Source organism: Citrus sinensis, chromosome 5 (assembly GCF_022201045.2).
Source record: "Citrus sinensis cultivar Valencia sweet orange chromosome 5, DVS_A1.0, whole genome shotgun sequence".
Lineage (NCBI taxonomy): Eukaryota > Viridiplantae > Streptophyta > Magnoliopsida > Sapindales > Rutaceae > Citrus > Citrus sinensis.
In genome coordinates this window covers 35,833,949-35,847,630 of record NC_068560.1, presented here as the reverse complement: position 1 = coordinate 35,847,630, position 13,682 = coordinate 35,833,949, and the positions used below count along the sequence as shown (strand labels likewise).

The 13,682-nt window shown below is 34.3% G+C and overlaps 3 protein-coding genes across 3 annotated transcripts; 1 reads left to right on the top strand and 2 right to left on the bottom strand.

Annotated features, from left to right (window-relative positions):
- Window positions 1-715: 715 nt before the first annotated feature.
- LOC102612144 (sterol carrier protein 2) lies at window positions 716-2,007 on the bottom strand. Its single transcript, XM_006473263.4, has 4 exons — window positions 1,679-2,007; window positions 1,496-1,556; window positions 1,168-1,270; window positions 716-1,071 (listed from the first exon to the last, which is right to left on the bottom strand). The coding sequence occupies exons 1-4, from the start codon at window positions 1,805-1,807 to the stop codon at window positions 990-992; spliced, it is 375 nt and encodes a 124-aa protein (XP_006473326.2). The 5' UTR covers window positions 1,808-2,007; the 3' UTR covers window positions 716-989.
- A 1,506-nt stretch (window positions 2,008-3,513) lies between these two features.
- LOC102611856 (thioredoxin-like 4, chloroplastic) lies at window positions 3,514-6,135 on the top strand. The gene is made up of 4 exons (XM_006473262.4): window positions 3,514-3,666; window positions 4,123-4,901; window positions 5,253-5,306; window positions 5,831-6,135. Exons 2-4 carry the CDS (start codon window positions 4,425-4,427, stop codon window positions 5,951-5,953), a joined length of 654 nt encoding a protein of 217 aa, XP_006473325.2. The 5' UTR covers window positions 3,514-3,666; window positions 4,123-4,424; the 3' UTR covers window positions 5,954-6,135.
- Window positions 6,136-7,732: 1,597 nt separating this feature from the next.
- CYP707A4 (abscisic acid 8'-hydroxylase 3-like) lies at window positions 7,733-10,975 on the bottom strand. Its single transcript, NM_001288907.1, is given in 9 exon segments — window positions 7,733-8,058; window positions 8,542-8,660; window positions 8,854-8,960; window positions 9,141-9,219; window positions 9,332-9,421; window positions 9,565-9,813; window positions 9,908-10,057; window positions 10,266-10,587; window positions 10,701-10,975. Coding segments are annotated over 9 exon segments (1,413 nt in total). The 5' UTR covers window positions 10,898-10,975; the 3' UTR covers window positions 7,733-7,958.
- Window positions 10,976-13,682: the final 2,707 nt, after the last annotated feature.

Sequence of the window (13,682 nt, the reverse complement as noted above, 5' to 3'; positions counted from 1 at the left end):
ACATAATGCAAGACAGGATAATGAGAAAACTAATAGAGGGGAAAAGATTATTCACATTTGACTCTTGCGATCGACCGTTTGACACGCTTTGCTATTCGAGCTGAATATCTGTATTTTGTTGTTTGGGTCTCAGATTAGAAGAGAATCATGGGCCTTTTGCAATAGCATCAATTTATAATTTCAAAGCTGAACTGATAGCATGTCAGATTCAGCAAAGTCATCAACTTGATAATCTACCAAGTCTATAGATCATAGCCCAGCAAGTTCCAGTTTTGCTGGATCTCCAAGAGAGACGGATCTCTTAGCAGAGATATAATATGTGCTCATGAATTATCCACTGTCCATTATAAACTTTCAATTAAAATTTACTTAAAGTCCCCAGATCATTCGATCAGGCATAAGCTAAATAATTCTAATGAGAAAACTCATGGCTATCCTGGTTAACAACGAAGACTCAACAAGAGATAGGAAGAGGGGACCTGAATGACGATGATATGTTTGTTCAAAAGTGGTGTCTGAGGCACTGGCTTATGGACAATGGTAAATGCTGAAATGCTAAGCTTGGGATTTTACCCCTGAAAGGAGGCGTCAAAGCAAGGTTTGCATGCAATAGGACCGAGATAAATATCAAGCATGGTGAACAATGATAAGTTTAAACAAGTCTAATCAGGGAAGAATAAACAATCCACAGAAAGATAGTTGAGGAAACATTAAATCTGAGAATCGTAATGGAATTTTATTTTAAAGAAAATAAATCAATGATACGACAAGTCCATCATATGACATCATTTTTAATCCAATAAACAAGTGCAACATTGATTAACAAATACATAAGGTACCATTGATTTATCATCAACTGACAGATTCTTCATTCTGATGGACAAGTTCCAGAGATATTTGCTATCCTTGTAATCTATAGCCTAAATGTACCACTTCAGAGGCCAAAATGATAGAACTGTAATGCAAGTAACCCTCTTTAAGGTATCTGCTCACATCTTTGAAGGCTTAGGGAAAAGATCAGGGGTAAACTTCTGTGCCGCACTAAGACTGCCTTTAACTTTCATTAGACCCCTGCAACCATCAAACATCAGAAAAGAATATCACAAAAGAGACCACCAATCAGCTCCCTTCGAACGAATGATATGATGAAATCGTAAGAGAGTGTACCTCATGAAAGCAATCTGGGGATTCATCTTTCCAGTGGCAACCTTGACAAAATCGTCATCCTTGAAGGTAAACGTAGCATCGGGCTTTCCTCCCTCATAAGAACCTAAAATTTTTAGAACAAATTACTTGAACAACCAATGAGCTCAGCGAGCAGCCACAAGAAGCCCAAAATCATTAGATATAACTACATTCCTAATTTTCGCAAAATCCTAAGAGGCGAATCCAATATCCATGTAGCACAAGAGCAGAGTTTAAAATTAAGTGCCCAAAACAGCGTGAATCAATAGAACCAAAAAACAAAAAGCAGAGGAAGAATCAAAGTCCAAACCTTTGGTGACTTCTCCTTTCTTAAGATCAACAGTATAAGTAACCTCATCAAATCCCATTTTCTGCAATTTATGAAGAAAATAAAAAATAAAAAATAATCATAAAAGTTATTATATTACAACGGTCGGGTAGTGCTGGAAATAAAAATTAAAAGAGCGAGAGGATGGGAGGGGGTGAGCGTGACCTTGGGTGCAATATTGATCTGATAAACAAGGCCCAATTTCTTGACAACGGCTTTACCGGCATCGGTGCTGAGGTGTTGTTTCATCTGTTCTAGCAGAGCATCCGACTTGAGTTGAGTTGAGTCAGCCATGAATAATGACTTCTTGATCTTTGCAATTGCAGCTTACACGAAATAAAAGGTAAATATTGTATAAAAACTAAAGACAACGAACGCAATTCGAGAAGCTAATTATAAATATGGCCTTTTATCGTTGAAAGAGAGAGTGACAGGTAGGTGGGTGACGTGCTGATTATGTCGTAAATATTTAAATTTGCAGTTGCAGGAGTCGGATGAGGCGTTGGTGAACGGACGCTCTTCCCAAAATTTCTGTTAGTAATTGAGATAGAGTTGAGTTGGCTTTTTGGGTCAATGGCCTATGGGCCTATCTCGTAAAGTTTTTGTACTTTATGAGCTAGGTCCATTTTCTGTAATCACCCCACTCTTGCCGACATTTTAATTAATTAATTAATTAATTTTTTATAAAAGCTTTTATAACATAAAAATTGCCTACACTTACACTATAAGGGAATATGTTTGTTATTCTGCAGCAATATACTTAATAGTTTATGAACTGGGCAATTTAAAGCTTGAAAATCAAATCCGGTTATTTCCATAGCATATTACATGACATGTTATAATCAAAAACAATTTTTTTTAAAACATCAATTATCATACATACGTAGTATTACACAACTAAATTCGTTTTAGTCATATAGTGGTTGAGACTATATGAAAAAACAATAGGAATTATCCTAATGTTAATTGCAAATGTCAGGAGTATCCATATTAGTACTATCAATTATTCTAAAAAACAATATCATATTTTAGGAATATCAATTATTGTCTTTTTAAAATTTTAGGAGTATTTTGTTATCACAAGCAAAGCGTGCTTAGAGCCTAACTGAAATGTCTCTGTGTGTGTACGTGCATACGTATACACACACACATACACACTAGGGGTGTTTGCGGATCGGATTTTACGAATTTGACATCAATCCATATCCAATCCATGATTTTATGAATTATAAATTTTCAATCTAATCTGATCCACGGATTGATGAAATTCAATCCATACATTTGCGGATCAGATGCGGATTTGACCCAATTCATATCCAACCACCCTTTTGCAGATTAGTTTGTGGATTGAAAAAAACTTTTAATTATGTCCAATCCCCGACCTAACCAAATAAAAAAATTTAAAATAATTTTATTACCGATCAAATTTAAAATCAAATAATATTTAAATAAATCAACTATTTAAATAAACCTAAAAAATACATTTAAAGTTTAAAAATATAACACAGCAAAACGAAATAAAATCTCATTCGTTTAGATCAGTACATGAAAATTAACTATTTATGAAACTATATTTGTTTATTTAATTATTCTTTATTTTTTATTATCATCGGATAAGATATAATATAATGTTAATGTAATTATATTTTAACTTATTTATTTATTAGTAAGTAATAATGTCATATTTACAAGTTTTTTAATTAAATAAATACTTTTTATTTTTTTACGGATTCACAGTTTTTTACAGATTTACAAAAGTAAATTTATATCTAATCTACCAATCCACGGATCAGATTTATACGGATCGGATTAGATTCTGAACTCCCTAATACACACCCCATCGTTAGTTGCAAATGGACCTGGCATACCTGGCCCAGCATATAAGTTCATAAGAATGGGCCTCATAAAACGGGCTTTCAGGCCCAATTTCGTGAACCGGACAAGTTGATGAATGACAACAAAGGAAAACGATATTTTCGAATAGAGGGATTAGAGTTTGGATGGATATGGTTGATTGTTAGTGGTTACGGTGAATGTCATTTCATTCCAAGCAAAGCAAAGCTTTCTTTCTTCTTTCTCCAGTTGAGAGTTGAGCGTGAAACTGAGACTGGGGTATGATATAGCGAATGCAGTGGCAGCCTTAACTGCCCGAGGTAAGCGCTGACCGATGAATCACTCTTTGAACTTTCAAGTAACCGAAACTTGGCCTGCCCGTCTTTTCTTCATCTCTTTTTAACTGTTTCTACTCTATTCTAGTGTGCATAGTTTTGTTTCTGTTCATATCCTTCGGCGCCATTCAAGTTTTCTGCTTCCTTGAATTGAATAATGAATGCCAATTTGATTACCTCAAATCTCTATACTGTCATCTTATTTTGCCATCCGCGTAAATGCATACTCCGCACTACAAGTTCAGCGAACCATTCAACATCTCAAATTAGCTTCTACGGTCAAATTCTTTTAAAAGAATGCCGAATAAATTTAACATTAACTTTCAATATTTCAATAATTCTGGGATGCCATTTGAGTGAAAGATTTTGACTTTGAAAAAATGATGTTATATGGGTATCAAACTATTTTTTTCTCATTAATTTTATATTTTGTTGATGCAGATTCTTCAGAACCATTGAATGCTTTAGTCTAAAATGAATAATTTTTCGGCTTGGTTTGTGAATATCCTCTATACTTTGCCTACTATATAGAGATTCTCCTTTTACTTTTCCCCTTCGTAACAGTGATGATTATCATGCTATATATAACCCAGCTGATGGAATGAGACGAAGAATTGGGAACAAGTTGGAAGGTGGCTGTTCTATCCTGCAAAGTATTAAGGAACATGTCAAGAATTTATTATAAATTTTTGTTTTAAGTGTTATATAGGCCGTTGTTGTGGAAACTTGCTGTATATATTTTCATGCAAAAGCAGAATATTTTTTACAAAGGCGCCCTGTTTGGGGGGAGAAATGCAGATGGAAAATTCAGTTCTAAAGTTCCCTGTATGGTAACCAGCTTGCATCGTGATAGAACTTGTGCTAAATCTTTTTGCATGAGGACCAGAAACAGAATTCCATTTGAAAGTAAAAGTACAGGTTTAGCCTCTTTAAAAAGTAACCATAACCTGAGACATGGAAAAGTCAAAGGTCTCATTGATGCAACTCAAGGGGAATCTGATGAAGATGATGATCTTTGTCCTGTTGAATGTGTTAGAGAATTTAAGACTGATGCGGAGTTCTTCAAAATACTGGAAAAGTCCAAAGAAACTGGGTCTTTAGTTGTGGTAGATTTTTATCGCACCTCTTGTGGAAGCTGCAAGTATATAGAGCAGGGGTTTTCAAAATTATGCAAGGGATCCGGTGATCAGGAAGCTCCAGTAATTTTCTTAAAACATAATGTGAGTACTTTATAAGCTTGACTTGTCCAAACTGTATTCAAGTTACGCATATCTGTGTTTAATTTTTCATCATCTGTACTAACTTTAGTTTTCTTTTATTCGATTTCCTTAGATAACCTTGGCATCAAAGGTTTTGAGCTGAAAATGTTGATTTTTGTTTAATAGGGTCTTTCAGAATTCAATTTGCTAGTCGATTGGTAATTAGGCTGAGTATGGAGTATTCTTACAAATAGCCAACAGAATTTGGGTTCCCAGTAGCTTTTGTCCCTTCTTTTTTAGTTTTTTTATAGTTCATTGCAACTTTCTATATTTTCTGGAACAGACAATTGCTAATATGCTGTCTTCTTACAGGTGATTGATGAGTATGATGAACAATCTGAGGTCGCTGAACGTCTTAAAATAAAGGTAAACTTTTCTTTCGTACTGTTCCTTACCTTCAATGAATTTATTTTGATGGCAAGTGTTATATACATCACTTAGTATGAAAAGTAAAGATTCTAAAATTTCGATCAACTGACTGACTGGGGTGCTTTCGGAAATTTTTATTTGCGGCTAATTCAGGTTCTTTTCTAGGAAATCCTTCACTAGATTTTGTTAAATTTTTCCACAATTCTGATGATTAATCACAAAATGCAGCTTGCTAAGATAACTGGGGGGAGTAAAGAGACTAGCTTTCAGGCAAATTTCTTTCAAACAATGTTGAGAAGGAGAAGAAAACTTATGAAAGCAAAGAAAAGAAATTTGTGCAATAACTTTTTTGTGGTTATTGCACAAATTTCTTTTCTTTGCTTTCATAAGTTTTCTTTTTCTTCTCAACATTGTTTGAAAGAAATATGCCTGAACGCTGAAGTAGTCTACAAAGCATTTCTGAGTTCTGTTTTTACTCGATTGTCCTTCACTGACTATAAGATAACCTTGAAATGATGCAGACAGTTCCTCTCTTCCACTTCTACAAAAATGGAGCTCTAGTGGAAGCATTTCCAACCCGAGACAAAGAAAGAATTGATGCAGCAATTCTTAAATACACATCAACAACCTCTAACGACAATTGAGTTAATCTGATTATGTTTTCACAACTTTGCTTCTGGTTTACAATAGCGAGTGTGAAACTTAAGCTTAAGTTTCATTGATTATACAACATCTATAAGTCTGTATTTGTGAGTGAAAAACTAGAGTGTCCCAATACTTGTTCTCATTTTCTCTATTATCACTAATATCAATGCTTGTTCTTTTTTTTCTGTGCGTTGATTGAGCTACACGTTTAATATAAACATTGCGGTAGTGCATTCATATAAAGCAGCTGCTGTTGTTATTCAAACACAGTTTCTCTCGAGCTCACTTGAATGTGGAAGTTACTGCGAGCTTGACATCAAATTAACAGAGGGATAATTACGGATTATTACTCTTGTGAATTGATTATCTTAAAATCACTTTCATATTTTTGAAAATCTTAATTAAACTCTCATTTTTTGTTAGAAGACAAAAGAAAATACGTCAATCCACCTCAAATTTTTTCTTATTTTTTGAACAAAATTAGGGTAAGTCGAAGTTTTTAAAAGAAAAAGAATAATTTAAAGACAATTTCATGAGAGAATTCAAAATTTACCCTAACGTAAATGTGCAAAGATGTCACTGGATAATAGGCTGTGCCTCTTTGAGAAGCATCTGCCGCTGAAATGACGGCCCGAACATGCAGGCTGATTTGGAAATTAACATCGATGAGCTATGAAATTGAAATCATACTCTACTACGAAATCATAAAATGCTGCATTTGGAGTGCGTCTGGCCATTGCAATAACCCATAAGCAGATATCTCACTAAGAAGAAATTTTAGAATACATTTGAGATATTATATCAGTTATACAATAAGTAAATGATATCATGACATATGTGTATATATTTTGAACCACCATTATATAAAGGATCCTCTTAAGTTACGTGCATGTAACTTATAACCCTCTCATATAAATAGTGAGTGGACCCACACTATTTACTATTTATGTGAGAGGGTTGTAAGTTACATGCATGTAACTTAACATTAGCCTTATATAAATAGTAATTATATTAAATTTAATTATATATGTCATATATACATCAATTAAATATAATACACCTGAGGTATTTTAAAATTTAAACAAAGGTAAAATATAGAAAGTTTGAATAGTTTTGACAACCAAACTCAATTAGCCACGTTTACTAGTTAGTGGGGTCCATTAGGGAGGAAGGTTGCAAAAGCAGCAGTTAGCAGATTTTGTCATTTTGGAGGGTACCCTTCAGCCGGAGCCTGGAGACACCACCATTTCTTTTTGGCCTGTCGCTCAATGACACATGGCTGCTACTTTTGCAGCCTGTGGTAGGGAGCAAGGAGCACGCGCTGCGGCGATTCAAAGACGGAGACGTGGCGTCATGGTGAATTGGATTGCTTAAAAAACATAATATCAGCCGATTCAAATTAGTGTGGGGTAGAAGCAATCCAATCTCCATTCCATACCTAAGCAGACATTTTTTATTTTTCTGTGTTCCTTTAAAGTGTCTATTTTATTAAGAGGGCTGCTAAATATCAAGAACAACGAGAGAAAAATGAGAGAATTACCTCTTCTCTCTCCCTTGTCAGCTTTTTTTTTTTCTCTTTCTTCTCCCACCACATGCTTAATTCTCTCGTCCTTCTTTCGTTTTTTTTATACTTAGCATTTTCCTTTTATTAATATTGAGTGAGCAAATCTTTTTCTTCTTGGCTTTTTTTTTTCTTTAAAAAAAAAGGGAAAAACAAGACATGTTTCAATTTCAGTCTGTTCCCCTAGAATACTTCCAATTGAAATAAACTACATATATTAGCTAATTAGAGATTGCAAAATACAAATTACAGAATGTGTGAAGAGATATAACAGAAAAGAAATCATATTATATTCCTAGATGCTTGGAAGGGATGTTATAGTCTCTTCAATCAAATTACAGATTGCTTACCCAAAAATACAATGATAATAAAATTATAGAAAATGGTGGAGACTAATAATGGCATCTCGACTGTAGAATTATAGTAGCACCATGCTGCCTCTTTTAGCTTTTGGTTTCTTTCGAAAATCTGGCAGGAAATCCTTGATAGGGAATTGGAAATGGACCATACTGAATCCCGCTTTGGGATCCTATCACTTCCCACCTGCAAATACCAACAAAAAGCAAAAATATTCTTATCACTGATTATTCATTTTCCATCTTGCTTGTCTTCAAAGACGCTCTATCGAGACTTTTATTTATCTAAGCATTGTATTTTATGAATGCTACATCATCCGAAAGTTCATTTTCTGCATAAAAAATTAATTTAAAAGTTCCATACAGGAAAAAAATTTGTCACGTCTGGTCCGAAAGCATTATGTAGAATATTATTACTGCAGTTGAACTGGACCGTTGTTGGAAAATAGATTCAAGTTTCCGACTATTGTATAGGAACGAGATTTTCTATAGGAGTAATGTTATTTAAAACAGAAAAATCAAATAGAAAGAAGATAAAATTAATTACAACACCATACGGTTGGAAAAAAAAAAAGATAAAAAAATTAATTAATCCTATAATATTATACAGTATTATAATTCCTTTTTTTTTTTTTTTTTTGTAATTTTAGCAATTTTCTTTCAACAATACCTGAACTTGGTGACCAAATGGTGGATCATTACAAGCATCTCCAGCTTGGCAAGTTCATTTCCGGGACAGGAATGAACCCCACTGCCAAATGGCATAAATGTATTGGGTTTCGGCGCAACCTGCATTACAACCATGAAAACCAAAACCAAAAAAATTAAAAAAAAAAAAGAAGAAAAAATGGAAAGTCTTAGCCATAAGCATGTACTACAAAAATCTTGCTTAGTGCTACTAGCTTTACGCGTGTACACAAACAGAACAAGAAAACAGAAACACACACATGCACATCTTTGCCAACTAGTAGATCATTATTACCTCAAATCTTGAAGGATCAAATTTCTGAGGATCAGTAAAATATTCTGGATTGTGATGAATGTTCCTGAAGAGAGGCAGCACCTTCCACCCCTTTGGAATCAAGTAACCTGTGATCAATCAGGTCCTTAAATGTCATTTTCTACAAGATAAAACAATTGGCTGCTCTAATTAATTTTAGGAGCCGTTTTTTTTTTTTTTGGTTTTTGGTCCTAATCCAATTTGGCTATGGGAAAATGACCTCTGATTCAGGAATTAAAAATAGATATGCTTTGATTTGATAATCCTACCTTTGTATTCGACATCAGCCACTGCTTCTCTAAAGGTGAAGGATATTATGCTTGCCATTCTCAAGCTCTCCAATACGACCTGAGTACAGAGGCCATGTGTTTCTATTTTAGCAATTGTTGCAAGAAAAATACCCAAAGATGGCAACAATAAAAACAGATTTCTCCGAGGTGAGAGTGAGACAGTTGGTTACCTTGTATGTTACTGGCATATTTCTCGTTTGTGTCCAGCTCAACGGTTGGTTACCTTCTTCATTTAATTTACGGATGGCCTTCTGTTCAGCCTACAAAAGACGGTACCAACAAATACAATTAAATACATTCATATAAAATTCAAAGACAAAAGACAAGAACAGAAGGCTAGCGAGACTTGTTCTAGAGAGACCTCGCGTATGATTTGGCTTCTTATAGATAGACAAGACAATACCTTTACTCCCTCTAGAAGTTTCGGATTGTCATGGAGGTACTTGACAATCCACGTCATTACACTTGCTGTTGTATCTTGAGCAGCAAAAAGCACACCGATTATGTTGTCTGCGATTTTATCATCACTTAACACTTCTCCATTTTCATCTTTTGAGTTAAGAAGGCAGCCCAGCAGATCCTTCTCGTGCAATCGCTTCTCCTTCCTTTCGCGAATAATATCACTCAGAATTTCATTTAGCCTCTTTCTTGCCTATTAATTGTAAAGTTTAAGGCCAATTAATTATGAGAAGATATATTATAACGTAATGAGGATAGCTAATACTATAACAACTTAATTTGCCTACCTGTAAGGCCTTTTTGTATGGAGTTCCGGGTATGTTTGTAGAAAAGGAATTGTAGCCCTTATCCACTATCAAGTAGTTCTTCTTCAGTTCGCCTTTATAATTGTCTTTCAAGTGCCCAAAAATCGTCAGTGTGCCTACTTCAAAAGAAAGCTGCAATAAATCAAAGAAAATACAAACACGGCAGTGATGAGAATCTTATTAGATATGCAAGTACGAACAACTTTCAAGAAAGCTACAAAAGGGCAGCATAAATACCTAAATTTTAACCAGGCGTTCTTCTAAAGTAGAAAAGAAATATTTAAAAAAGAAATTTAATTCAATTGTATGTTTTCAACTGTGCAATGGAAACCAACAAAACCTTTTTCATTTCCTGAAAGGTGTTAATGATATGCCCCCCGTGCCATGAGTCCAAGGCAGCGACTGCAGCGGCTTCGATGTCGGTTACCAACTCACGAATTGCTTCGAGGGACAAGGAGCCTTGAACTATCTTCCTTAGACGAAGATGGTAGTCTCCCTGGTGAAAAAAGATCGCCGATGGACCAATTAAACGTTCTTTGCTTTTCGGATACGTGGGCTTGAACAAATGGGCTTGTGTAACCAAAACGAACTTAGCAGCCTCAGAGCTAGCCAGCATGACACAGGGGCACCCAAGAATATGAGTCTTGAAAATTTCTCCATACCTGAACCACCACGATCATCACATTTGTATTTGTAAAAATAGAGAGAGAGAGAGAGAGTAAACAATACGAAGGAGTAAAAGGAAACTACATATAGAGAAAGAGAGAATTGAAACCTTTTTTGTTTGGCGGTAAAGAAAACATTTGGGTCTTGAGAGTAGAGTTGAAGAGTTTCTCCTATGAGAGGCCAACCCATCGAACCTGGAGGAAGCTTAGCTTTTTTTCGAGGTTCTGTCTTGTCTCTTGCAAACAACATACACAAAGGTAGAGCAGCGAGCAGAAAGATGAAAAAACACAGAAGAATCCCCTCCATATCTCTTCCTTTCTTATTATTTCAGTAGGCGATTTAGCTTACGAATCCAAGTTAAAATGCAGGCCAAGGATTTGCGCTTTGGTGTGTTTTGAGTCACTGAAGCGAGAAGCCGAATGTTGGTTTATATAGAAAGGAAATATAGAGCGAGGATAAGGACAAAAGATAAATGTGAGTCCGAAAATTTTGGCCCTTTATTTATGTATATACGGTAAATTCATACAAATCCAACCAACAGGACATAAATATTACACGTAGTATTTTCTTCCATTTAAGCAGATATGATAAAATCCAAATCTTTAAATGATCGTCCCCACTATCTATACTTAGATTTCCCGAAATTACGGCTTGGATACAATATGTCGCGCAACAAAATCTTATTGTTCATTTACATCATATTCCAGTAATATACTGAATTTAAACTGATTAGTATGGTCCGGACAAGTTTTAGAAAGAAAAAAAAAAAGCCTTTTTAAACACATATTTTTCTTTTTCAACTGATTTTTTGTTATCAGCTGTTTACTAAAACAATCTACAGCCCCTGTTTCGTAGATTCTCTTAAGCCGCAGCTGGCAGGGTTTTTGGTACCGAATTAATGGTTTCCATGCAAAACTCCTCATGGCTTTTTTCTAATAAAAAAAAAAATTAGTGAAACAAATACGTCCTGGACCAGAGAAAATGACTTGCGGATCATAATTACATTTGAGGAACAGAGGTTCGAATTTGGAACACACAAACGTGATCTAATTTGCCACCAAATTAACTACCCCGTTATGTTTTCTTGATTTTACTAGAAATGTAGTCAAGGACGACAAAAATCTGCTCTTGAGATTGTGAAGGATCCTGGCCCTGAATGTTCGTTAATTCAAGGAGTATGTATACACATCAAATCAGGAAGAAATTAAGGCTTCAAAAGATAAAACTTTCTAAACATTTTGAAGACAAAATGGGATACTGTAATCAGCCGTTTTATTTTGCAGTCTAGACAGGTAATCTAACATAAGGCTAAAAGTCGTCGACCATTCACTTAATCGATAAATCACAAGAAACAACTAGCGGTTTCTTAATTGACCTTGGCCTAATTGCCATAACTTCTCAGACGGGAAAACAAAAGTTTGAATTTTGAACCACTAAATATTAATTAGTTCTCCTAACTGGGCGCATTTCGAATATTAAATTATTAATTAAGTTCACCTTGCTGATTAATTAGATTTGTTTGAAACGGTTCATATTTGATGCAAGAAACACGCAATTGCACAGTTATATATTGAGGAGCACAGGATACATATATCTGGTGGTCTCTGGAGACATTACGGACAGATGAGAACAAATTAAACTCTTCAAATTGGAAAGAAGAATACAAAAGATGATGATGTGTGAAAGGGTGTTGGCTTAGGCCGATATTGAGGGAAAATTCAAGATTTAACGGTAACTCGTGTATCATGCATTCTATGGATTATTGCGCCGCATGTAATAATAAGCCGATAAACAAGAGTTTAAAGGAAGAACCAAATACGAGTCCTTGATGTGATAGTTACCATGCTACCGAAAATATTAAAAATAATAGTAATAATAAAGTAATAGATGTGGACCCAACCATAATATCAAGACACGCTTCATCTGTTCATCATAAACTATAAAAAGCCATCTGTAGTAATTTTTTTTTTTTCACTTGAAGAAATATTTTTGTAGTAAAAAAAAAAGAAATTAGGAAACTTCGGTGCATTGTATGAATAGTGCTCCTATGGGCAACCGAGTTGTGTATCATTGTTGGTGTAGAATGAGGTCTTTACAACGTAAATTAATATCTTAATATTTTGTAATGTGCTATTTACATTAATTCTTTGTTTAAAAATAAAAACTTCATCTATGATTAGTATTACTCATCGCGACCACACTTATTTGTCATTTGTCGCCAACCATCAACATTTGTAAATCAATTTTGTATTGTTGGAATCTTCGTTCCTTAACGAAGCAACCATAAAAAATGTCACCAACGTCAGATGACGTTCGTAATTTTGACTCAAATTTTCAAATATTTTCTTCAAACTTCATCCATTAAATTTGACGTTGATTTGAAAAATAATTGCGTTTAGCTTACATATTATATCTTAGTTAAAACAATTTGACTTATAACCTTGCTGGAGTACCTTGAATTTTCAAAAAATTACCAAAAAGTCCATATTGTACATATGTTTTCATTAAGATATACTTACTTATCATATACTTTTTACCTGTTGTATATCAGATTTATTTAAAAATTTAAGTTGTTTTAAGCAGAAAATGCTAGTTTGAGCTGTAGATCCAACAGCTTCGAGAATAGTATCTACATGAGTGTTTTAGGTTATTTGCGAAAATACAAGCACTAATAGAATAGTTAGTTTAAACTATAGGAATCAAATGAGCATTTACTATAAATTGTTTAATAAAAACTGACATTATAATATGTTAACCATTCACCAATATATATATATAAGAGTATGTTACGCAGTTGAGATGATTCAATATTTTGTGTTAAAAATAAGAGTTATGTGATGTGAATCCCGTTCACATGGGTGGATAAGAGATTTAATAACCGTTAGATAATTTTTTTTTTTTTTAAAGAAGTAAAATATAATAAAATTTCATAATAATTAGACGAGGAGATTTGAACTGCTCGACTTCGAAGTTATCCAGGTAGATGATAGGTAAATTTTGGGGGGAAAAAAATAGTGATACAAAAAAGATGGACGAAAAAATATGCGAGCGTGAAAGGAAATTTTGGGGGCGGGGCCGACGTGGTAAAGAG